This window comes from Poecilia mexicana, unplaced genomic scaffold (genome assembly GCF_051168715.1).
Source record: "Poecilia mexicana isolate PSO_F unplaced genomic scaffold, ASM5116871v1 scaffold_19, whole genome shotgun sequence".
Taxonomy (NCBI): Eukaryota; Metazoa; Chordata; class Actinopteri; order Cyprinodontiformes; family Poeciliidae; genus Poecilia; species Poecilia mexicana.
In genome coordinates this window covers 19,531,758-19,557,168 of record NW_028263388.1, presented here as the reverse complement: position 1 = coordinate 19,557,168, position 25,411 = coordinate 19,531,758, and the positions used below count along the sequence as shown (strand labels likewise).

Sequence of the window (25,411 nt, the reverse complement as noted above, 5' to 3'; positions counted from 1 at the left end):
AATTCTGTTCAAAATATAAATAATAAGATTTTAAGATTACATAAAACTAAGAAATACAAGGATATCTTATTAAGAATAGATATGATGCAGAATTATGATGAAGAATGCTAACTTGAGAGTCTCTGACGAACTCCATAATACTGCGTTCCATTTCTAGTCGGAACTCGGACATTCCGACTTCCAAGTCGGAGGGATCAACTGGAACGCCAAACCCAAGCCGAACATCTCGCTTGGAAAGTGGTAGAACTCCGACTAATCCCAGTTAGGATTTCAAGATGGCTGCTACTCACAACTTCAGTAGTAAACTCTGTTACTTTTACTCTTGATTCATTATTTTTGCTTCTTTTTCCACGTCTAATCACTTTTGCAAGTGTGTCGTATTTGTGTGTGTAGCAAGTAGGGTAACACTTTACTTGACGGGGTGTGCATAATACTGACATGACACTGTCATAAACATGACATAACACCTGTTATGAACACGAAGGAGTCTTTATGAATGTCTGTTACTATTGTCATGAAATGTTATTTGGTAAATAACGACAGTTTTACTGCAAAGTTTCCTTAAAAGTTGCCTTGAAAGTCCATTAAAAGTGCCAACTTTGCATTAAAGTGTCATTATTTACAAAATAATACAAAGTCAGGACTTCTAATGGACTTTTAATGCAACTTTTAAAGCAACTTTGGATTAAAAGTGTCATTATTTAGAGAATGAGACTTCATAATAGCAGCCATAGACATTTATAAAGACTCCTTCATGTTTATGACAGTGTCATGTCAGTCTTATGCACACCCTGTCAAATAAAGTGCTACCGCATGTAGTAAAACATAGTTTATTCGCATGACGTTTGGTGTGCAGCTCTGGTATTATTGTTAATCCCGTATAACAGTTCATGAGCATACCTTTCAGTAAGTCTGAATTAAAAATCCTCCTTTGTAACAATCCATTTCAAGAAACTAGATTTAAATGTTTAATAGTTGTAGCCCTTAAGCATCTAAATCAATAGAAGTAGAGGATTGAGATACATGTCACTCTGTGTATTATAGATCTTTTTAAAATATGAGTTTTACATCTTTTTTTTTTTATTACTGAGATTAACTTTTGTGAACACCTGTAACATATTGGAGGCACATTGTGATTGCCTGTAATTTCATATAAATATATTTCAGATTATATAGGTTAGATTTACACCTTGCTCCATTACAATTTCCACAAAGTAAATAGTCACTGAGTAAAGAAATACTGCAGCGTTAAAAAGGTTGATTATCCTCATTATTGTGTAACACTACTGCTGTAAAGCTATGTATCATACTTTGGGGATATTTAAGCATTTACAGTTTAAATCCATGTTGAGTTCCAAACTTCCTGCATTTCTTTTTAGCGCAAATTTAGAAACATCTAATAAGCTTTAAGGGTTTGATTATGGGTCAACAAACACTGAGTACATTAAATCTCCAAATACAAGTTTGCTCAAAAGGCTTTACAGCCAAATTATTAGTTTTTTTATGCGGTTAATAATAAAAAAACGCATTATTATGATATTAGGCCTTATAAGACTAATAATTTATATGACAATTATAACATTAAAATTGACCACCTCCTCCTCATTTCCGTGAGTCACCTAAATCCCACTCTAAAATGAACCACAAATACAAGAACATTTCAAAACAGAGAAAGAATTGTTATTAAAAAAAAAAACAATAATTTATTTGTGATCATGAAAGTACAAAAACAGTGCAACATTATGAAAATCTGAATATCAAATAAAGTTGAAAGCAATGAGGTTCAAACGCAACAGAAAACTGAATGAGGTTTGAAACCTTAGCTGTGGCTTGCAAATGCACAAGCACTGGCTGGCTTTAACTCTGGGAGTGTGAAGGATACCCTAACACGATGGGCTACAGTTCAATTCATTGACATGTTTATGGAAAAACATAAAATAAATCTACAGAGATTCAAAGAATACAGCTAGCTGCCTGAACAAAGTTTCAATAGAAACTAAGGTTCACACTTTAATACTTGCAAAATGCCCGTTTACCAAGATGAAGCACAATGGTTAGGCTAAAGAAAAAAAATGTTCCAAGTACCATAAACTTCAGGTCCTTTACAGTAGGAACAAAAGGCTACATTATGACAAAGTAAATCCTTACACTTCAAAAAGGCATCACATATTTGAAGTTCTAAGGCCTTTCTGTGAGTTTTTTTCCCCCTGTCCATTCAACATTCCTCTATGAGCAGCCCTTCAGAAGAATACAGTTTCTTTTTAATCACGCGGAACCCAGTGCTAAGTTTTAGAGCTTGTCTCGGAGCTGGAGTGGAAGGAGACTTGGAGCTGAACAGTCCCTGGATTTTAGGCCACAGCCCGCCCGACTCTAGCCTCAGCACCAGAGTGAGCTGAAATGTGGGGACGAGATAAGGGTCCACGGATAGCTGTCCTATGCTCTCGCAGGCGGCCCCTTGCTCCACGCAGAGGTCGATGAGAGCCCCTCTTAAACCGCAGGGCTCGCTAGCTGCCAGGTGGATGAGCTCCTGTCCGATGTGCTCCAGAAGTTTCTCTGGAATGAGCAGCTTGGTACATCTCAACGCACAGTCTGAGTCTTTGGCCTCCCTTAGGCTCCGTGCAATGAGGTCCACTACTTCTTTCAGGATTGCTTCCTCCATTGGGTCAAAGAAAAGGTCATCATTCGCAGGACACAGATCATTGAAGACATCAGAGCCTGCAGAGGAGAAGCAGGGAGTGAGCACTTTCAAGCGTTATAAGAAAAACCTCCAATAGGATTTCAACAGATTTGGAAGGAAACGCTCACCTGAGTCTGAAAGATCACTCCTGCTGCCATTATTGGACCCTGATTCAATGCTGCTGTCGTTTGTGCTGAAATCAGCCAGTCTTTGGACCAGTTTCCCCCAGGACAGTCTTCTGGGACTGCTGTCCACTGGGGACGGAGGTATACTTCCAGCCTCTATTGGTGCAAAGACTTCAGGCATGTTGGTCTTCTCTTTAGTGTTCAACAGATGCGTGTAAGATTTCAACTGTTTTATGAGGAGACACAAAGACCACAAATTAACATAAGACTTCAACCACTTTTCAAAAAAAAAAAAAAACATTAAAAAATAAGTAAAAGAGATAGAAAATATGCCATCTTAATTACAATAAAGAAATGCAGACGTTTAAAACTAGCATCAGCAATACTTAAGCAGCTTAAGCTAGTCAAATTAGCTCTAATTTCAGCAAAACTAACAAATATTAATACTTACAGTTTTGAAATAAAGCTGTTAAAGTGCGTAGTCGTTGTTTTTGTTGAAAAAATTGGATAGTTATTCTCTAGAAACTTCCACCGTCCACTCCTCCTTCCCGTTCTTTCAGCAGCTGTCGAACTCCGCAGTCTCTTTGCCCCTGCAACAATGCTTATATATGCCCTGAACTAGGCCACGCCCACTTTACCCCAACCAGCCAATCAAAAAGAGGGGCACGGCTTGTGAGCTGTATCTTGCCTGGTAACATGCCAGCAGAGAAGAAAGACAAACAGGAGGAGAAAGAGGTTTAGAGGGAGGGGTGGCTTCAACCCCACTGTAGTGGAAATGTACAGGGACTTGTCTGGGCATACAACCGTCATATAGTGGTTCTTTTGTATAGCATCCTCAATAGGTATGTTCTTTTTTGCTGTTGTTGTTTGGTGCATTGGCAGCCGTAAAAGCAAAGGATAAAGTCCATGCGGACACTGCCAAAGGCTGGTTCAGGGCTGCAGTGTACAGTACATTACGTCACCTGTTTTTCTCTCAAGCATTACATCAGAATTTTTTATCTGACCCGCAGCGATGCAAACACGCAATAAGCTGCATGATATAAATGTGAACATAAATTAAAAGCAACATGTTAAAGAGGCCACCATTTATTCACCTCATCAGTAAGCATTATATTTATTCTCAGACTAAAGTGTTGATGATATCTTGACACATTTGTTTCAGATCTACAAACCAATGAGACAAAGGGAACCAATGCAAGTATAAAAGGTAGTTTTCAAACTGACTTTATTTATGAAGGGAAAAACTATCCAACCTGGCTCAGCGTCAAGAGGCCATTATTTTTCTTTCTGAAGTCATAAATTAACTATGATTACCACTAAGGCATGATTGCTATTCGATCTGTACAGCGCAGATATGACTTTTAGATGCTAACAACATGAAGTAGGTTTAAAGGTCTCAAAAAGCAACATGTCATGCCTCGATATGCTGGTAACCAGACTATCAGTTTGCATCAGCGACTGATTCAGGAGGCGATACAAAAAACCCAGAACATCTAAAGAAAATCTCATTTGTAAGTATTCCTCATTCAACAATAAAAAGAAACTGTGCAAAAATGGCAGTGGAACAATTAGGGGCTGTTTTGTCACTTCAGTCCTTGGACAGTTTGCCATAACTAATGGAGGCAGGACACTCCGAAATACCACAAAGTCCTAGGGAGAATTTCTATTAATCAGTTTGTGATCTTAAAATCGAACGTACAAGCCCACCTCTGAGTGAGTCACAAATAATAACCTCAAAATTAAAGTTTTGGTAGGCTCTAGTCAATGTGTAAACTTAATTTTATGGAGATACTGAACCTATTCTGCACAGGTTATTCATGATCAAATAAATCCTAATGTTTGAATTAAAACTATATTGTCAAGAGAGTTATACCAAAGTTCTTCCAAAACAGTATAAAAAAACTCTTTTAAAACTCAGTTGCAACCAGGTTCGTGGGATAACTACTTAGTCACAAATACCTTCATTCCCCTCAGAAAATTGCCATTTAATTCAGGTTAGCTGTGATATTAAATGTTCCTTGACAGTTCTGAACATTTAAGTGTGACAAAAGAAGCGAAAACAGAAGAAATCTGGAGGAGTGAAACCCCCACAACACTGTAGGACCAGATCATAAAAGATGAAATGTGGGGGAAATGGATATGGGTGCAGAAATGTGTGCATGAACACGTACAAGCAACACAGAACAACAATTAGGCATTAAAAAGAGGCCGTGTAGCCTTGGTGCAAAAATAATCGCAATCGTATCACTCATGGGTGAGCAAACTGTACATACGCAGTACAGTTAGATCATAGAGTTCTGGATAACCGCCAGACGTATGCTATGCTGTTTCACGTGCGTAGGCGTGGAATAACGTGTACTTTGCAAGAGAGGAAGTGAAAGTCACATGTAGGCACATGGTGTTCTGAAGTAGATGTTTTTGAATTATGCTAATAAAGCCGGAAATTTACACACACAAACAGTGAAGTTTTCATACTTGAAAACTTTTAAAAAGACAAAGAAAACTATCCAGACAACAACTGCGAGAGTCCTCTGGATCAAGCTCCTTGTGGATGAAATCTAACCACCAGCTGGAGGCGTGTCCTGCACTGGCCAGGGCCGGGCCAAAGGACAGTATGTTCTGTGCATTCCCGGCCTTCATTTGGATGAAAACAACCGCTCGGAGTGATCCGTGTGTACTTTCTCGCTGTAAACACAGAAAGCTGCATGAAAACAACAGCGGTGCTGTGCGTCAAACTTTGGCACATTCGTGAAGCAGGAAATCATAAGGAAATCAGTTACCAGATGAGAGAGAGCTTAAAACTCAGTGAAAAAGGATTAATAAGAACAAACTACACAACACCAAGCATGTCAAGAATCCGTTTTATTAGTCTAAATGAGATGAAAGACATTTTATGACTATTAAATAATATTACAAGTTGAGTAGTTGTAAGATTAAGCTGAAAGGTATTTTAGTTTAGGTGGTACACATGATAGGAAATAGGTTTAAAAAAGGTAAACACAAAATTGTGCAAAATATAAAACAAAAAAAATCTTACGTTCAACATGTTGAAATAACTTAGTTCTATGTTACAGTGTAAACTCTTACATCCAAAAAGTATCACATGTGAGACAGAATAAAACATTTCCTATTGTCTTCATTCTGTTTGGCTGATTTATTCCACAAAAGGCATCTGAATGACTTTGACTAGGACGGTGTGAATCCCAGTAGTTGCTCTATTGGTTTGTAACGCCATTCGTCTGCTTCCAGCTCTTCCACAAGGCTCGCAAGTTTCTCCATTCTAGATGCTTGTTGATCTGAAAGAACAAACAGGTTACCTTAGTACCATATCAAGTTTTATTAGGTTAACCTAAAGGAGCTCAGAATTGGTGGAAAATAGTGCTGTTGCCACATTAGACCAAAAGTTAAGACTTGAAAATTTGATGCCTACTGAATTGACTCGTGTTGGTTGAATATATGTCACATTTTTCAAAGTTCAATTTGTACAAGAAAGTAGAAAAAGAGTAAGTTTCTTCCATTTCACGATTGTGCACTCTAGTTTGAGGCAGACACTTAACCCAACAGGAACACAGATGTTTGTGGTTTTAATAAGTCAAAATTCGGAAATATGAAAAAGTTTAAGGAGTATGAACCAGGACTTACCTTGCTTAACCTGCTTTAGCGTGGAGGCAACTTGGTAGCTGAACACAGACTCGCATAAAAATCTGTCAGAGCCATCTGAAAATAGAAATAGCATTAAAAAGGTGCAGCATGATCAAAATTGATATTTTCAGGGCTTTGTGATAAATGAGAATCTGGACTGCAGGCAGTTCAGTACTAGCTGTACTTGTTTATGTATATATATATATATATTTTTTTTTACTCTTGTTTATTATTGAAAAATGCAAGGTCGTCCCTGCAAGCTCTGTAATCTTTAAGGCGGTATAGATTTTCTAAATCTTGATATACTTTCAGCATCAGGGCTGTCGTCACAAAACAGTACATAACCTTTGCCCAGGGCACTGATGCAACTCTAAAACCCTGAGAGCTTTGCTTTTGAATGCGTTTCAGGATGGCCTGTTTTGTATTTGGTCCAGAGGAAACTATGTTCATTTCTTCAAAAGAATATCTGTGTTTGTTGATCTGATACAAAGATGTCTTTATTGTGCAATTTTCAATCCAAGATAAGCTTAGAGAGACCGATAGCTTATCTGGACAGGGTTAATGTAAAGCTTTTTGGCCGAGTAAACTTTAGAAGTAAATTTGATTACTTTGCAACTACAAACTACGTCTTTACCAGGTTTGCATACCCGTAGACTGTCAATTTGGTTAATTCTTCTTTGCAGATGAAGCTCAGTCAGAGAGTGTCTGTAAACATCAATCTTTAAGTCTTGCTGCAGATTCTTAGTTCTATTTAGAGTTTTGATCAAGCTGTCCAAGGGGCTGTTCCCTCCACATGACTTGAGGCAAACTTTCGACAAAACTTCTAGTGGCTTACTTCTTACCACTACTCTGGGTCTCCTTGCTGTTTCTCACATTATTGTGGCCTATCCAGTCAGATTTGCAGCTCTGATACACTTTTTTTTCCTTTCCATTTGATGGATGAGAAGCTTAGAATTTGCATGGGTTCTTTTAATTGCAAATAAATGAATCCCTGTATCATTTTATCACATATAGACAACTTTGTGTTGAGGAAATCCGCATTTTGACTTAAAATGTGGAAAAGTGCAAGGTGGTGTTGTTTCAGGGATAGCAAATTTAGCATGTCTTGTTTATGGGGGTCAGTTTATGAATGTAACTTTCTCCTCTGCAAATAATCATTAGGGAATCATTGAATTGTTATTATTTTCCCAGTTGAATGAATCTATCTTGCTGATTATATGAAAATATCTTTCCCAAAACAGTGTTTATTTTCCGTCAGGATCAGCCCATGCTATCATACATCTAAAAAACAAAAACAACAACAACATACCTTCCATCATTTCCCCAGCTCCTTTCGGATAAGTGTAGAGAACTTTCCTGGGAGGGATGAGCTCTGAAGCGCTGAATCCAGAGCCTGTTACCGAGCTACCGCTCACACCTCCCGCAGAGGAGGACGACGAAGACGCTGCCATGGCCTTAGGAAGCTACCAAGAACATACCAAAACGTCAACGAGAACTTTATTCTTCACGGCTAATCCTAAAGTGTCTGCAGAGCAACAACGAATCAATCACAAAGCAAGCTACAATCAGTCTAACCATCTTTATTATGTATATGAGTCTAACCACATCAAAAAAAAAAAAAAAAACAAACAAAAAAAACGTAAAATCGTTTGTTTTAGTTTCAAAAATGCATTCCGATTCAGCTATCAGAACAGCTGGTAGGAAAGCTAACTGTAGCAATGGAGCGAATGACCACTCGGCCTAGATATTTCTCCACACAATACAATCAGCTCAGATGTTCTAAATAGTAAAACCCTACCGTAATTTTCCAGATTGTTCGGTCTTATTCGTACGCAGTTTAGCTCGCGGTGTTTGTTTAGCCGTCTGTAATGTACGTCAAAAAGAGAGTTGCCATTTTAAAAGATGTCACAACAATCTGAATGGTTCATTTCTATAGTGTTCCAGGGAGCTTCTTCTTCTTCTTCTATTTGAATTTTAATGGCGGTTGGCAAGAAACTTTAGGTATGCATTACCGCCACCAACTGGTAAGGAGTGTGGACCACATGACAAAAAAAAAAAAAAAAAAAAAAAAAATAAATAAATAAATAAATAAATATTACTATATCCTATTAAACAACTTACACTGTTTTAAGAAATAAAATAAGGCCTCATATCCTCTACTTCCTGAATCTTTCTGTAATAAATCAACAATATCAAATTTCATTTTCATGCTACTAAGGTTTCTAATTAAGTTATTTCTTTGCATCAAATAATTCCTACAACTGAAAATAACATGTTCCAATGTCTCATCTTCCCCACAGTCACATTTCCCTGTCTGATGTTTCCCTATTAGAAATAATGATCTATTTAGTCCAGTATGTCCGATTCTAAACCGTGAAATAATTATCTCTTCTCTTCTTATTCTTTCTGTTCTTCTCATTTGACCAATATTCTTTTGAATTTTATATAACCACCTTCCTTTCTTTTCTTCATCCCATAACTTTTGCCACCTCTCTCTTGTTTTTTTTTTAATTGTACCCTTTATTTCTGTTATACTAAAACTAACATTAATATCTATCTTCACCCGGTTAGTACTCTCTTTGGCCATTCTGTCTGCCATTTCATTACCCTTAATCCCGTGATGTGCTGGAACCCAAACAAAATTTACTGTTAGCCCCATCATATTGATTCTGTAAAGTGTTTGTTGTATTTCAATTAATATATCTGGTCTACTATCTGATTTATTATTTTGCAAACTAAATAATGAAGAACTAGAATCTGAACAAATAATTGATTTTAATGGTCTTACCTCTTCCACCCACTGAACTGCTAAAAGTAAAGCAAGCATTTCTCCTGTATACACTGAGACTCCATCACTGATCCTTTTTCCTACTTTAATCTGAAACTGTGGTACAATAAATGCTATCCCTACCTTATTAGCTGTATTTTTTGATGCATCTGTGTAGATTTGTACATAGTTACAATATTCATTTAAGTATTCTTGTATTATATTACTATTCATATTGCTAAATTTATCTTTATTGCTCTTTTCTAAGACGGAAAAATCAACCTCAGTATCATGAATTAACCAAGGTGGAACTGCAGATAATGGAACTGCCTGACATATATCTAACTGATTTAAATTAATTTCATTAACTTTAGAGTTTATTATCCATCCAAAGCTCTTTAATTGTTTCTTTGAATTTTCCCAGCCATGTTTAAGTACCTCTAATGTTGGATGATCCTGACTTTGTCCCTGTAAGTTTGACCAATAATTTAAGGATAATTGATCCCTTCTAAGTTTAAGAGGCATTTCTCCCATTTCAACCTGTAATGCTGCTGTTGAAGATGTTTTAAAAGCACCGGTACATAATCTTAATGCCTGATGTTGAATAATATTTAACTTATGGAGGTTTGAATCTGCTGCTGAATTATAACTTATACATCCATAATCCAAGACTGACCTAATTAACCCAGTATAAATTGCTTTTAATGATTTTCTATCAGCTCCCCACTCAGTTCCAACTAAACATCTCATTATATTTAATACTTTCCTACACTTATCTACTATTTTCTTAATATGCACTCCCCATGTCATTCTTTCATCAAACCACATTCCAAGAAATTTAAATTGTTTAACCCTTTCTAAATCCTGTCCATATAATTTTAATTTAATTTTTCCATCAACTCTTTTCCTTGTAAAAAACATAATTTTAGTTTTCTCTACAGAAAGTTTAAAACCCCATTTATACGACCATTTTTCTACAGCTAAAATTGCTCCCTGAAGTTTTTTAACAATAAATTCTAAATTTCTTCCTCTTTTCCACATTGCTCCATCATCAGCAAAAAGTGAAAATCCCATTCCACCCTCTACTTCTTTAAACATATCATTAACTACCACTGAAAACAATAACGGACTTACTATACTACCCTGTGGTGTCCCATTTTCTATATTCATACTCTCAGAATAGTCCTTCCCTATCCTCACTTGTATTTGTCTTCCTTCTAGAAAATTTTTGATCCATCTAAACATATGACCATTTATACCCATTCTTCTCATTTTAATTAATAACCCTTCCCTCCACATCATATCATATGCTCGCTCAATATCAAAAAATATTGCCACAACACTCTCTTTATTCACTTGAGCCTTTCTAATCTCATGTTCTAAACATAAAATTGGATCCATTGTACTTCTCCCTCTTCTGAAACCACTCTGATAAGATGATATAAGTCCCTTCTTTTCCATATAATATATTAATCTTTCATTTATCAATCTCTCCATTATCTTACATAAGTTGGATGTTAACGCTATTGGCCGATAATTTTCTGGTTTGGATTCATCTTTTCCTGGTTTTCGAATTGGAATAATCACTGCTTCCTTCCAACTTTTTGGTAATTCTCCATCCTCCCATATCCTGTTGTACATTTCTAATAAAATATTTTTAGAAGACTCACTTAAATTACTAACCATAACATAACAAATTTGATCTTTTCCTGGAGCTGATAGCTTACATTTTTTGAGTGCCATATTTAATTCATTTATTGTAAAATACATATTCAATGGATCATTTGTATCTTCCATTTGTTGCAATAAATTCTTGTTCTCCAATATTGTCTTTTGCCTTCCTTTTTTCCCCTCTTCACTAATATTTTCAGAACTATGGATTTTAACAAAAGTATTTACTAACATTTTTGCTTTTTCTATATCAGTAACTGCTGTTATTTCTCCATCATTTAGTATTGGATATCCACTTATTCTCTTAATCCCATTCATCCTTTTAATTATTGCCCAGACCTTAGAAATATCTGTCTCCTTCCCTATTGAATTACAAAAACTCCTCCAATAATCTCTTTTTGCATTTTTAATAATCCTTCTTACATTTGCTTGCAATTTCTTGTATTCATTCAGATTCTGAAAATTATGATTTCTTTTTAATACTTTGAATGCTTTATTTCGTTTTTTTATAACTTTAGTACATTCTGATGTCCACCAGGGCACCAACCTTCTGTCTCTTCTCCCGCCTTCCTTCCTTATAGCCTGATCAGCTGCTTCAAGTATGGCATTACTTATAAAAGAATTTAAATCATCAATACTACTATTCATGTCTACTTTTAACATTTTTATTTCACTACTTTTCCTAAATTTTCCCCAGTCCGCAGACCTAAAAGACCACTTCTTTATCCCTTTTATACAATACCTCTCTATATTTAGCTTTACTTCCATCCTAATAGGATAATGGTCACTTCCTATAGTTGTTTTATTTAAAACTTGCCATAAACAAACCCCTGCTAAACAATTTGAAACTAATGTTAAGTCAACTGCTGACTCTGTGTTATCTCTAAAATTAATTCTAGTCCCACTTCCATCATTTAAACAGACCAAATTTTTAACATCCATTATTTCTTCTATTATATCCCCATTTTGATCATTATGATGACTCCACAAAGAGCTATGCCCATTAAAGTCCCCACACCAAATAACTTTACCCTCTAGAAATACCCCAATTTCCTCCATTAAATCTAATGATAGTCTTTTACATGGATTATAAAAGTTGATTATTTTAAATCGTCCATTTACTGTCCAAATTTCAGTAATGATATATTCTAACTCTCTTCCTTTAGCTAATAATCTAAACTGAATTCCTTGTTTAATAAATGTAATACACCCTCCTCCAGATCCCCCCTCTCTGTCTCTTCTAATGCTTTCATATCCTTTTATAACAAAATCAAGATTTGGTTTAAGCCATGTTTCTTGAATACATATAATATCTAAATCATCTTTATACTCTCTAATAAATCCTTTAAATTCCTGTCCATTTGCAATAAGGCTTCTAGCGTTCCATTGTAGGATGATCAGTTTTTATCTTCCTGTCCTTCGACCTTTCCTTCTGCCCCTAACCTCGTATTTATGTGTTCCCAAGATATGTCCTTAATACCAAAAAACCTCTCTGCCCCTTTCACAATTATTTTGATTTTTTCTGTTTTGTGCTTAACTTGATCTGTACAATTAATTACATATGCAATGAACAATAGAATTTTTTCAACTGTTAACCCAGTTTCAGTTCCACTCGGTCTCTGTTCTGTTGTTGGGTTTGGTTGAACTTTCCTTATAACTTCCTTAGGTTTCACTCTTTTAACAGCTTCAGCATAACTTATATTATTAGTAGCTTTGACTTGTTCGATTTCCATTGCTTTCCTTCTGACTTCACATCCTCCATAAGTCACCCTATGTTGCCCTCCACAATTACAACACTTATCCTTCCCATTTTTACATTCATCATAATTATGCTCTCCTCCACACTTTGGACATCTTTGTTTTCCCCTACATGCAGCTGCAATGTGTCCATATCTCTGACATTTATAACACCTGAGAGGAGGAGGGATATATGGCCTTACAGGGAAGCACATACACCCGACTCTTACCCTTTCAGGAAGAACTTGTGTTTGAAACTCCAACATTACTGAGAGACTTTCCACCCTTTCACCTTCCACTGTTCTCATCAATCTTTTGATTTTACTTACTTCACCTCCATTAATACTGTGTCTAAGTTTTTCTAGATCTTCACCAACTGGGATACCTGTGATCACTCCTCTTACCACTTTACCCTCTCCCAAAATCTTTATCTCAGTAATCAGTTTTTTACAAATACTGTGGGCGTTCATCACCTTGTTTTTCTGTTCTTCATTCCTCACTGTGATCAACAGATTCCCATCTCTAAGAGTCTTAGCAAGTGTCAGATCTCCAAACTTCTTTTTTAATTCTCTTGACAGAGCTAACGGACTAAGTTGTATCCCTTCATCCTCCTTCCTAAACTTTATGATCAACTTAGTTTCCTGCCCAACAATCCTCTTGCAACCTGCATTATTTTCATCTGAACTATTTTCTTCTAGACTCCGTTTGCTACTACTTTGTGTCTCCACCAACCTTTCTTCCTTTCTACTTCGTTCTCTTCCTGATCCTCTACTACCACGTACTGGAGTCCAGTCACCAAAATCCATTTCATCGTCTCCCTCATCCTCAACTTGAGTCGCCATAGCAGTCCAGTCACAAACCAGTTTATGCCAACCGCCAAGATCAGCTGTTTCTGTATCAATTCTGCTCTGTCAACTCCGCGATCCACCTTCGTTAGCCTGTCCCAAAGCGAAGCCAAAATCATCTTTTCGTTCCAGGGAGCTCGTTCCGCTTACATGTTATGTAGATCTGTAACACACGTTACCGTAAATTAGAGGAAAGTGTCGTAAAGCGATTGGCTAGCTAGCATACGTGTATGACTTGCTACTTTGAAGTTGTAAAAATTTGAAGGTAATTTTAACGAAATTTTAATTGTTTTCTGTCACTTTATATTGGTATTTTAACAGTTTTAATTTAGGTTTGGTAGCAACCAATGGATGTTCTGCGCCCATCGCTTATCAACGTAAACGGCAGAATATATCGAAGAAACATAGTTAAAGAAGAACACTATGAAGAAGAAGATTTCTCGTACATGGGACCATCTGGTTAGTAAGCATTTGACAGGTTTAATTATTTTGTAGCGCTTCAACCACAAACAAACGTGTATTTTATTGGGACTTTATGTGATAGACCACCAGAACCAGAAAGTACTTTTAGACAAGTACTTAGCACAAGTTCCTTCTACAAAGTATCAACTCAAAAAGACCAAATATAAATGCATGCCTCAGCTTTATTATCTTGAATACTGTATTTTGTGTTGGTCCCCACATAAATATCGAGAAAGTACGTGAGTGATTTTAACTAGAACGAATATGAAAACAAAGTTACCCATGTGTATATAAATGGTTTTGCAAGGAACTTCAAATGTCTACTGTTGCTACTAGTTTGTTTTGCAAAAACCAACTCCATGTTTGTATGATTGAAGAGAGTGAAGCTCTGGAAGAGGATGAAACCTGTGACACCCACTTCATTGAGCAAACAGATAAGGGATACCGCTGTGCCATTGATGTCCCAAGTGTTCTTTACAAGTAAGCTGTGAAAAAATAGCTCCCTTTAACCCCCCTAAACTTGAAAAGAATAACATTTTTGTGTAAGCATTGGTGTACTGTGCGCATGGTGAGCATGTTTTTCATTTTGTTGTTATATAGATATATCATTGGGAAAAAAGGAGAAACTCGTAGACGTCTTGAGTTTGACACCAAAGCCTCAATCAGCATCCCGAAACAAGGAATAGAAGGACAAATCGGTGAGGATAAATATCAAATCAGGTCATTCTGAAACCAATTTACCTGCAAAATATCTCCTTCTTTTGCATTTCTTTTGCTTCTAGTTATCACTGCTGCCCAAAAAGCTGCGGTTTCCTCTGCGGTCACTCGAGTAGAAGTCCTTGTGGAGAGCTTCCGAAAGAAACAGCCCTTCACTCACTTCCTGTCTTTGCCTTTGAATGACTCCAAAGTTCAAGAGGGATTCCAGACATTTAAAGATGAGGTGTTGCGACAGTGTTCGCAGGTGCTCCTGACAAATGCAAACACAATGGGGACCAGTCAAAGTAGTTTTAAATTATTGCATCGCGTGATGACGAATAAATCATGTGTCGCCTACTTTTGCAGGATCACGGAGTGGAGGAAAGCATCTTTCAAAACCCTGCAAAGCTTCATTTGACAATTGGCACCCTGGCTCTGTTAAATGACGCAGAAGTGAGAAAAGCATGTGAGCGCCTCCAAGAATGCCAAAGTTTTATCAGGTAGAGGCTTAAAAAAATTACTTCATCATGTCAGGCTTGACACTGTGATGAATTTGAAAACACAAACACATTTCAGATAACAGTGAAATTACTCTTTAAAAGATTAATTTGAATTTTTTTCCCACTGATTTAAAGCTCAGACTAATGACTTCAGCTTTAATCTTAAATATGAAAGTTGCACTATAGCATGTGAAAATCATGGTGTCATTTATTTGTGCTGTAGAAATGTGTTTTTCCAAACAATGCTTAAAACCGGACTAACAGGCATTGGCTGGTGTGAACTCTTGGTATGAAAACATCAAAGAAAATGTAAAACCCAAAATGCATATAATGATCTAATTGGCTTTATTGTAACCAGAAAAGCAAAAGTTAAAATTAAATCATACAATATATTGATTATTGTAGCTATGTTTGTTGTGCATACATTTCTTTTTTTGTTATTCTGAGTTTAATACATAGACCTAGGCAAAATATAATATAAACACCCAGAAAATTCAGTTTTTTTTTTACTTACTTCACAGAATATTATTCCTTTTTTTTGGAGGAGGCGCCTATAACAAGTAAAAACTTAGGTCACTACAACACGTTCTTTGGCCTCTAATTAAAAGGCCTTTAAAGAGGTGAAATGGCTTGACAGAAAATTTAATCTCTTTTGAATCTAATGTCTTAAAACATTTTATAGGTGTTGATTTTGAAAACGCTATTAATTTGTTTTTGCATTCCATCAGGGACATCACTGAAGGAAAGCCTCTGCCGTTGGAAGTGACGGGTATAGAGTACATGAATGATGATCCAGCCATGGTGGACGTCTTGTATGCCAAAGTCGGTGTTAAAGATGGATCCGACAGGTTTGTATTCCAAAGAAAAAGTGGTTTCAGTTTTTATTTTTATTTTTTTTTTTTATTTTAAGTTTTACCTTAACTTTTTCATTCTATGTAGGTTGCAGGTGATTGCAGAACGGCTGGTGGAGCATTTTGTCTCTGCGGGGCTGATGGTCAGGGAGTGGGACAGAGTAAAGCTGCATGGTACTGTCATGAACACGCTGTTCAGAAAGGACACCACAGGTAAATACTATGAGCGCCGTCTGGTGACAGCTTGATTCTCTCTCTTTCATTCACTGCTCTCCATTAACAAAACGGTTCCAGAACGTGTAAAATGTGCAAAAAATGTTTGAAATTCATCCTCCTTCCTGTGCATAACTTTTGCCACCAGTTTGAAATTTGCCGTGGTTCAGCTGAGATTTTTTTTGGTTTCTTGTTAAACGTTTTGTCAGAATCCGTTGGCATCTGGGAAGTGTGGAGACTTCTTTCTTTCTTATATCCACATTTTTAACTTCTCCCATCCGCTATATTTTTACCTCGACGTCAGTAAATGTACCTTGGATACATCTGGGTGAGGTGGATTTTAAACACTCAATTCAGCCGTAGTACACACCTTGTGAATGTACCCCAAGAATTTCTTAAATGGGTTCGTAGTCAGGCATGTGCACGTTTTGTTACCACACTTTGACCTTCTACTCAACTTTCCAGAGATGTACTTGGATACGAATCTCAGAACATCAGGCTTTTTTTTTTTTTTTTTACAAAGTTTTTCCCAGAATTAGTTATAGCTAGTTCATAACATTCAACATCTGAATTTAAAATTCTTTCCCCATTAGTCTCATGTAATATTAAAATTTTCTAAGAAACTTAATTTGGGGTTTTCATTAGGTGTAAGCATTAATGACCAAAATAGCAGAAACATTTTAAAATAATCCATTTACGTGCAATGAATCTATAAATGAGCTCGACTTGTTGAACTGAATTACTGAAATAAATTAACTTTTTTTTTTTAAAGATAATCTAATTTATTCAGACGCTGCTGCATGTGGTTTGTCATTTTAGCTTGATGTGAATCTTAATTCATAAAGACATGTGATTAAAAAAAAAAAGTTTGTTGAAGAGTTGCTTTTAAGACTTTTGTGTGATTTTTGTTGCCCCAGGCTTTATGAAAAGCAGCGTTTCATGAGATGATGTCCTCAGGACGTAGATCACATTTTCTCTACTTGACAACAGCTGGTCATGAATAGAACAGCATCTTTTCAATAAGCTCAGATGTGTAGAAATAAAGTGGTATTTTAAGGTCACACATGAGGTTTTCAATTTTTACAGATATATCCAAATGAAATTGTGAGAACATTCACGAGAAAGTGACCAAAAATGACCACCTTTGATTCATAAAAAGGATATTTGTGATTTGTCTTAAGAGGCCTCAGCTAACCACGAACAGGAAAAAAAAAGGAGAACTGCTGGGATCATTATATTTGTCCTTTTTTTTTTTTTTTTTTTGTTCCGGAACATACTTTTCCAATGTTCCCTTATTATCTTTTGGCTCAGATCGGAGTTGCAGTGACCACAAAGCTGAGCCTCAAAACAAATAGAACAGCTAAATTGCCCAGAGAGGAATCAGGGAGGTACTTCTCTGTTTGGCCTCAGAGCTGTGTACGTGCACAGAACAGGGTGCTGCTTTCCAGCTACTCTCACAATGCCTTCATTCATTTTGCTGATGGATCCCGTCCAGCAGCGGTTCTCACATTCGCACCGGACTGACCGACAACAACACCGCGCAGAGCAAAAGCGGTCTGCCACTGCTGACCATGTTTACGACCACAATGTGCAAACCTCAGCGGCCGCGCTCTCCCCCAGTCCTCAGTTTCGCAATACCATTTATAGCAAACGAAGTTACCTTGACATTCGCTGGGTGCTGTCGGAGCTGCAAGTAAACATGTTTATTGCCTCTTCTGAGATAACTTATCAAAGTGTTTTGCATTTTATTGTCTGTTGGTCTGTGGTGTTTTTCCAGTTGAGAACAGGGGTGGAGCAGGAAAACAAGCCACAAGTGAAAGAGAGGCTTTTGATGCCAGGAACATATTAAAGGTTAGACCCATTTTCCATCCAGATTAATGCATAAATGTTTGTAATGTGGTATTGGATTCTCTTAAATTTACACCAAGCCATGTGGGTGATTACATAAATTCCTGTTTTAGAAAACCTATAAAGACATGAACCAGATACATATGCTGTCTTTCAGCACCTGCATATGTGCACCTGCATTAATAGGATTGACATTTTCTCTGCTTTCAGAGGCCCCTAAGAGCTTGAGCAGCTCTGTAAAACCCGGTTTTGTGGTTTTGGCAGAGCAGCTTGTTGCCCAGCCTCACTTCTGTCAACTTTTTTTCAAAATGTTCTCAGATTTAAGGCTCTGAGTGAAATAATACTCCCAGATGTTTGATCGCTTTAAAGGTCACACTGTTCAGTTTATTTATTACAACATTTTGTCCTTATTGTACCGTTTTCGGTATACAGACCCCTTTTACTCTGATTCTCCTGGAAAAAAAAGTCCAATATAATCAAGTTTGTTAGAACATAACTGAACAGCGGCATCATGAAGACTAAAGGACATGGCAGACTGGTCAGGCATAAAGAGGCGGAAATGTTTAAAGCAGGACTGGATCATAAAACAATAATTCATGCTTTTAATAGTCTAAAAGAGCGACGGTCAACCAGGTTTGTGTCATATAAAATGTAAGTAAATAGATTGTAACACAATGAACTGTGAATACTTTTGCTAAGCACCGTAGATGGCAAGAAATATTTTTGTTTGACCTCCAACAAGTCTATCAAAATAGTTGTTTTAAACTGAAAATGATATTTAAAGTCTGAAAACATGTTTTTTTTTTTTTTGCTTGTGTTTCAGAAATTTGCTAATTACAGTTTTGGAGAGTTTGAGCTGAACACTGTCCAGCTGTCACAGAGGTACTCAACAGACTGCACCGGATACTACTCATCTGCTGGCAGCATAAGCTTCTCGTGACCTTTATCCCAGCTGAGCGTAATATTCTGAGGTGGGTGAGAAAGTAGATCTGGAGCAGCAGAAAATTGCAGTTAGCGGCTCTGACCTCTAGGTGGCAGCATGTATTTGCTTTTATTTTGAGCATAGCTTTTTCAGGTATGAATTTGTCAAACGTTATCAAATGTAAAATACAATATTTTTAAATAAAAGTCCATCAGAAGAAAACGTGTGTACACATTGCATCTACATAAAATATGTACTTTTGTATTAATCATATTTTGTGTTATGATCTTGAAGATGGAAGAGATGAATTTTTGCAGAAGTAGGGTTGTTGTTGACAGTAAAGTGATTTTATCCTGAACGGGCCCCATCTTTGTTGTTTTACAATGCGATGAATTGGCCTAAACAGAATAAAATAAATGCTCAAGCATTTTGTAGTTGATGAAGGTGACACTCTGAACACTTTGAAGAAAAATAAACGTCCTGAGTCGTGGCAGAAAGCTGTTTATAGTCGTCGAAACAGCCCGACACGGTATAATGTCATCCTCACACCACTGAATGTCATAACCCCTTGTAGCACACATCCTTTCACCTCACTGAATGTGTTAATGCTTCATGCATGATTTATTACACTTTATTGCACTAGCCAGTCCCATCTTATACCCCATCTTTCTGTTTAAGGAGCCCTACCCACACAAACTGCTGCAACTTTGCTCCCTGTGCCTTCTGTCGAATGTGTCACTGAATACAAACGTCAGACAAAGAGCAGGGCTTCTTGTTCGTTCCATTTTTTTTTTCTCTCGCCTTCCTCTCAGCTGGTGGTTCTCTCTGTTTAGCATGCAGGAGCGTGATCGCCGAGCGGCCAAAAGTTACACCAGTAAAGTCTGAGGGCTCTCTTTGTTCACTATGCCATCCTGTGCTGCTCGTTTTAGCAGCGGCTCGACTAGTTTACCTTCTCTTCTGTTCTTCTGTCCACAGTCATGGTCATTTTGTCTGTTTGCTCAGCGGCGTAAAATAAAACATATTTATTCAGACCAACAAAGAGACCTAATTATGCACACTTGCTCTCCAGACAGGATGCTTGTTTCTGGTTCAAGAGTGCATGTCTAGTGTAGCACCACTTCCAGGTAACGCATGCATAAAGGTTTTTCCACCTAGGGCTGAGTAAATAGAGCTCAGGTGTACACAAAGGGAAAAGAGGAGCGACAGATGATTTGCAATTTAATTAAATGTTTGAGGACTGTGTATTCTCGTCTGTTTTGGCAGGGACATGATTAAAGATGAGTTCTACAGATGTCTGCACCAACGCCGGTTTAAGGGAGTGTGTTGTGCTTGTCTGATGAGGCGGGAGATGTTACCATTTTATTAAAAATATCTGTTATGGTCCGAATTTGTGTTTGCTTAAAGTAACATCTCAAATTTTGTGTTATTTGTTGGGGAAAAAAAAAGAAAAGAAAAAAGGATAACATTCAAATACAGTTTCGTCTGACATTTTGGAATCTTTTTTTTTGCAGAAAGTCTGTCTAATTGGCATGATTTCCTTATTTTTATGTGAGACTAATTTCTTCTACTTTGTTGCTTGGCACGAGCGAGCTGCCAATCCTAAATGATTTTTCCAAGAAAGGAGTCTGGAATGACTGGCATTTTCACTGATTATTTGGAGTGTAAAGTTTGACAGAGAAGCCACTTTCCCAAGCATTGCTGCACACTGCAGGATAGCTGACCTGAAGAAAGCAACTCTGTTTTTTTTCTTCAGTTGCAAGAAAGTCAAATTTGGGGAATTGAAAAGATTTCCAGTCTTGTGAAATACAGAGAGTGCTGTGTAAATCTGAAGGACCACAAACACGTTTTTATCAACCAACAAGCAGCAGATGACTGCAGGCATCGACAGCCCACTGTGTTCTCCACCTGAGCAGATAGCCCAGCTAATTAACAAGCTAATAGAAGCTTGGTAAGCTTGTGCTATTTGATGAAATGCAGAAAGACAAAAATAGATGATGTTCTGCACAAAAAGCATTTGAAAAACAAAACAGAATTTAGTGTCTGGTAATTCTTTTTTTCTTCTTTTTGATTTTGCTTATGTATCAAAATCACAATAACTGTAACATTCATTTTGATACAGTTAGCAGCAGTTAAATATTTTCTTTTGATTGAAATAAAAGCAGTTAAGTTGTGTACACTTTTAGATTTTTGTGCTAATCGTGACATTTTCACTGAATGGTGTCATACTGTAAGGATCCTAATCTACTATTTTTGAGCAAAAGCTTCAGAGTTTTTCTAACTTCCTGCCTCACCTAGCTGTGCAGCAGTGCTAGCATGAACTTGTACATATATTTTCCTTACTACCCCCTTTCGTATTAGGGCTACAGTTAATTTTGCATGTATTTGATTTTCTTTTTTCATTATATAATTCCTAGATACTTCTTTATTAACTTATTTAGAACACCAAAACTCTTCAGGCATCTGTGAGTTCGTTTTGTGTCATTACTGCAGATATTATTTAGGTGGGATGGTTACCAAAGGGAATGAAAGCAGTTTTGGGTTTTCAGGAAGTATTGGCCAAGCAATTGTTTGGCACCAAATTAGGTCTCGTTTTCATCCTTGTGAGGATTGCAAGTGAAAACTACTCATTCCTGTGCATACATTTGTACAAGCACACACTCAGACATAACGAGCACCTCCTTAACATGTCATTACTCCTTTATTCGTCACCAGTGCAGATGGCTGTGCCAAGAATATTACAGTGCATTATGTTAAGCCTCATGTCTGATCTATTACAGCAGACACTCACTCACCAGTGTTGACTACACAAGTCTTGCTGTTTCTGGAAAGCTCTGACTCAGCAGACTGTAACGCGTTCTTCACGCTTTTCATGTTTTAATACATGATGCACGCTGATCCGAACCAGCCATTACATATATAACATGTTTAATCCTTCGATGTGATTTCTGTCAAACGTGAACAGTATTATCACTTTATCTGTGAGTTTTTTTGTAATGTTTTGTCTCATCTGCGAATCTGTTAAAAATGACTAAATCTTGTCACCGGCATCTGTGTGATTGCGCTTGCTGGCGCACCAGCCAAGATGCGTGGTTTCTGTCCCTGACACGTCTCACCCTAATTAGTCAGTTTTGTTCTTCCTGCGGTGTGAAGCTCCATTAAGACCTCCAAAATCTGAGGACGAGCTTGAGCAGCTTTCAAAAAGCTGTATAAATTAGATCTGTGTACCGTGCTTGTTCCTTTTGATCTACGTCCCTTTTTTCTGAAGCTTTAATGAGGTGGAAGATGTATGTTTTAATAAAATATTTGTTTGTGTGGGAATATGTGCAAAAGCTACTGTACAAACTTCTTATGCCTTTTGAACTTTTCTATTTTTTTTCTCTCACAGTCACGATGATTTGAAAAATGTAAGTAAAGCAATTTAACAAAACAGGATTACTTAAACTATGTACATTTTTCTGCTTATTTTCATAGCTATGCTTTTATATCAGTTACTTTGAGAGGAAACACTGTGTTCTGTTCTTAAGGCATCTTTCACATAGGAAGATTATTAGTGGCACACCGCCTCCAACCTTTATTTCCTCTCTAAACATTCATCAGCTTGTGTGTAAAGAAAAGAAACTCTATAAATGTACTGGAAAAATCTGTGCTATATAATTCCCAACCTGGCAAAAAAATGATTGCAAATCTAAAATTCAAAAACACAAATGTTCATGAACTTAGATGCGATCAGAAAGCTGAAGTTCACTTTGGTCTGAAATATCTCTTTCTCTGATTCATTGCGACAAAATCAAAGTTCTTCCAATTTGGACGCAACAAAAAAAAAAATACAACGGTGCTTCGTTTTCAACAGCTTCCTTTTGTAGATTTTATTCTCTCGTCATCTTTTTCTACTGTTTGAAATTCACGCTAACCGCTGTGTCAGTAACCGGTGTTACAGCCTTGATTGACAGTCAAGGCGAGAGGGGTGAGAGGGCAGGTGATTCATGCAGCAGCCAATCATTCAGAGTGCTGAATCTGAATTTCATGCAGAGGCCTCCTGCAGCTGTCCGCATGCGTTTTATGCTGCAGTCGTGTTTATTGGAAAGTGTTTAAACACAGAGTGCAGCAGCTTTCTTATAATTCATTCTTCACAATAAGTGTTGAAGACAAGGCAGAAGGCAAACTGGTCCCTATCATGGTTTGTTGCTTCTGGATTAAGTGTTTATGCTCTGAAATGTTCGCAGTTCTGAAGATGAATCAGCATTTTGGATCAGTTTTGATTGAGAATACAGGCACCAGTGTTGTGTTCAAGACCACCTAACCCGAGACCAAGACAAGACCAACTTCGAGTACCACAACACTGACAGACACCTACATTTCCTGCTGCAAACTCTCTGATCAGACCCTGGAAAATTATACGCATTTGATTTCCTTTTGCATACTTTTTTTTAAAATGTATTTTATCTTGAAAACGTTTCACACATCACCTGAAATCGTTCACCATCATTACAGTGGTGTTAACCGGTATCTGGTGCTGATGCAGAGAACCGCCCACTCATCAATTCTGGGCTTGTTTCGGACTGCTGGGAGTGTTCTCCTCTAACGGGAAAGCTATAAAAACACTTCAGTGCAGGAGTTACAGGGCTGTTACTGGAAAAGAAGCGATGCCTCGTGAGGATCGTCGTTTTTATCCTTCAGTTGAATTTTCTTTTTACTCTTCCTGGCAATATGCTTCAGCGGTGTCCTCGGCTCTGCAGTTCACCATCAAATAAAAACAAAAATGTTGCTCCGGCAGGTATTCCCACAAGATCGGCAGTTGTGTTTTTACTCTCGCAAGCAAAGTAGTAAACCAATACTTTTTTTTTTAGGAAGGGGAAACAATCCAAATATGTTGTTGATTGTTGTTGACACATTTGCATAAGGGTAATTAAGCTCAGGCTTGAAGCACAGTTTTGTTTCTTTGTAATCCCAAAGTAAAAGTGCCGTGGCTTTGTCACACATAATGCAAAAAGAACATTTCCCAGAGGTGATCATGTTTAGCAGTTCAAGTGTAAGCGAGCTTCTGTTTACTCTGCGTTTAATTGGGGGAAAGTGCTGCACTTTCTCCCACATCTGCTGCTGTAAGCTGCCTGCAGTGCGAAAAACAGCCGCTTCAGTGCTCAGCCAACAGTGGCAAACTGCTGTCACACTGCTCTCAACTAACTTTGCAGTCTTAATAGCTGTGTGACCCAGTTTGAATCCCATTGAATCGAATCCATATGCATTTCTAGCAGCTTCATTTACAGTTCTAAGTCACTTGAGATTACTTATTAAATGCCTCCAGATGTGGCTTATTCACTTCCCCTACATTCGAAATAACCTCTGATGGGATTTTGGATTGGGGATTTTCATCTCGGGCTAGTCTGACTTTTTTGTCATGCAGACTTTTTTTTTTTTTTTTTAGTGTTTGGGTTCAATTATCAGAATGCAGCTTCCTCAGACTGAGAGAGAAATGAGCACTCAGACTTAGTACGTTGTAGTTGAATATGCTCCTTTATCCTGCTTTCTGCAAAAGTATTCCTACCCCTTCAACTTTCATTTCATGACATTATGAAACATTTATGAAACAACCTTTAATGAATTTTAGTTGATATACCCATAAGGAATCACAATGAAAAACTGAGATTACTTGTAGATTAGTACAAATCAAGAGCTTTAAAGTGCAAACATTGATGATTTTTTTGTGTTTCAGGTCTTCGCTGGACAGAAAATGATGCTGACCAAGCCCCAACAGACCCAAGCAACGAATGGAAGCATGCAGCCAAACTGTTTGCTTCCCCGCATTGCATTCCCTCACAGCTTTCCGTAATCATCTGCTGTTTACCGAGAATTCTTGAAGAAATCCTCAGAGCTCTTTCATTGTGTGACAATACGAGCGGGTGTGATAAGCTGCGCGGCTCATCAGGACTCTTTAGACTCGCATGTGTTGTTTGCATTTGTAATACGACGGGAATATTTCCAGATAAGAAAGGCTTCAAACTGCACTGTGTACCGCCTTGTCTGATGTTAATAAAAAAAATAAAAAAAAAGTTCCCAGCTTCTGCTACTTCTGCGAAAACTCAATAAGCTTAGTGAAGGGTGGACTGGGTTTATTAATGTGCATCAGTTTGGGGAGATGAACTGGCATCAAGTCAATCTCTTTATTCTTGAACTCAGTCTGACAAACATGACTCCGGTCTGCAGATGTAAACCATGCGGCGCTTTCATGACTAAAATAAAAAGCAGCCGCAGTTCCTGTTTTGATGGATGTGAGCAAAGTTTTTGCCAAAGACGATCACAAGCCAGTTTGAGGCGGTAACATGATGTTCAGTTGCACATGCACATAAAAACGGTTAAAATTACAGAATTTGGACCGTTAAAAAACCGATGGCTGCATGTTGTCCACACTTATGGCTCAGTTTGGTTCCCATATTAGTAAAGAGTAAACCTGATAGCTG

General features: G+C 37.4%; 3 protein-coding genes across 4 annotated transcripts; 1 reads left to right on the top strand and 2 right to left on the bottom strand.

Moving 5' to 3' along the window:
* Positions 1-1,686: 1,686 nt before the first annotated feature.
* Positions 1,687-3,400, bottom strand: ddit4 (DNA-damage-inducible transcript 4). The gene is made up of 3 exons (XM_014976878.2): positions 3,254-3,400; positions 2,806-3,028; positions 1,687-2,715 (listed from the first exon to the last, which is right to left on the bottom strand). Exons 2-3 carry the CDS (start codon positions 2,981-2,983, stop codon positions 2,216-2,218), a joined length of 678 nt encoding a protein of 225 aa, XP_014832364.1. The 5' UTR covers positions 2,984-3,028; positions 3,254-3,400; the 3' UTR covers positions 1,687-2,215.
* A 2,251-nt stretch (positions 3,401-5,651) lies between these two features.
* Positions 5,652-8,404, bottom strand: anapc16 (anaphase promoting complex subunit 16). Its single transcript, XM_015003533.2, has 4 exons — positions 8,243-8,404; positions 7,754-7,907; positions 6,445-6,519; positions 5,652-6,098 (listed from the first exon to the last, which is right to left on the bottom strand). The coding sequence occupies exons 2-4, from the start codon at positions 7,893-7,895 to the stop codon at positions 5,989-5,991; spliced, it is 327 nt and encodes a 108-aa protein (XP_014859019.1). The 5' UTR covers positions 7,896-7,907; positions 8,243-8,404; the 3' UTR covers positions 5,652-5,988.
* Positions 8,405-13,357: 4,953 nt separating this feature from the next.
* ascc1 (activating signal cointegrator 1 complex subunit 1) lies at positions 13,358-25,178 on the top strand. 2 transcript variants are annotated; one of them, XM_015003528.2, is made up of 11 exons: positions 13,358-13,729; positions 13,797-13,923; positions 14,304-14,406; positions 14,527-14,624; positions 14,709-14,887; positions 14,989-15,122; positions 15,851-15,970; positions 16,062-16,186; positions 17,964-18,037; positions 18,858-19,005; positions 24,667-25,178. In XM_015003528.2, the coding sequence occupies exons 2-10, from the start codon at positions 13,812-13,814 to the stop codon at positions 18,972-18,974; spliced, it is 1,062 nt and encodes a 353-aa protein (XP_014859014.2). In that variant the 5' UTR covers positions 13,358-13,729; positions 13,797-13,811; the 3' UTR covers positions 18,975-19,005; positions 24,667-25,178. The 2 variants fall into 2 exon arrangements, with proteins under 2 accessions (XP_014859014.2, XP_014859017.2); XM_015003531.2 differs by lacking the exons at positions 17,964-18,037; positions 24,667-25,178 and having other exon boundaries at positions 13,358-13,923; positions 18,858-19,001.
* Positions 25,179-25,411: the final 233 nt, after the last annotated feature.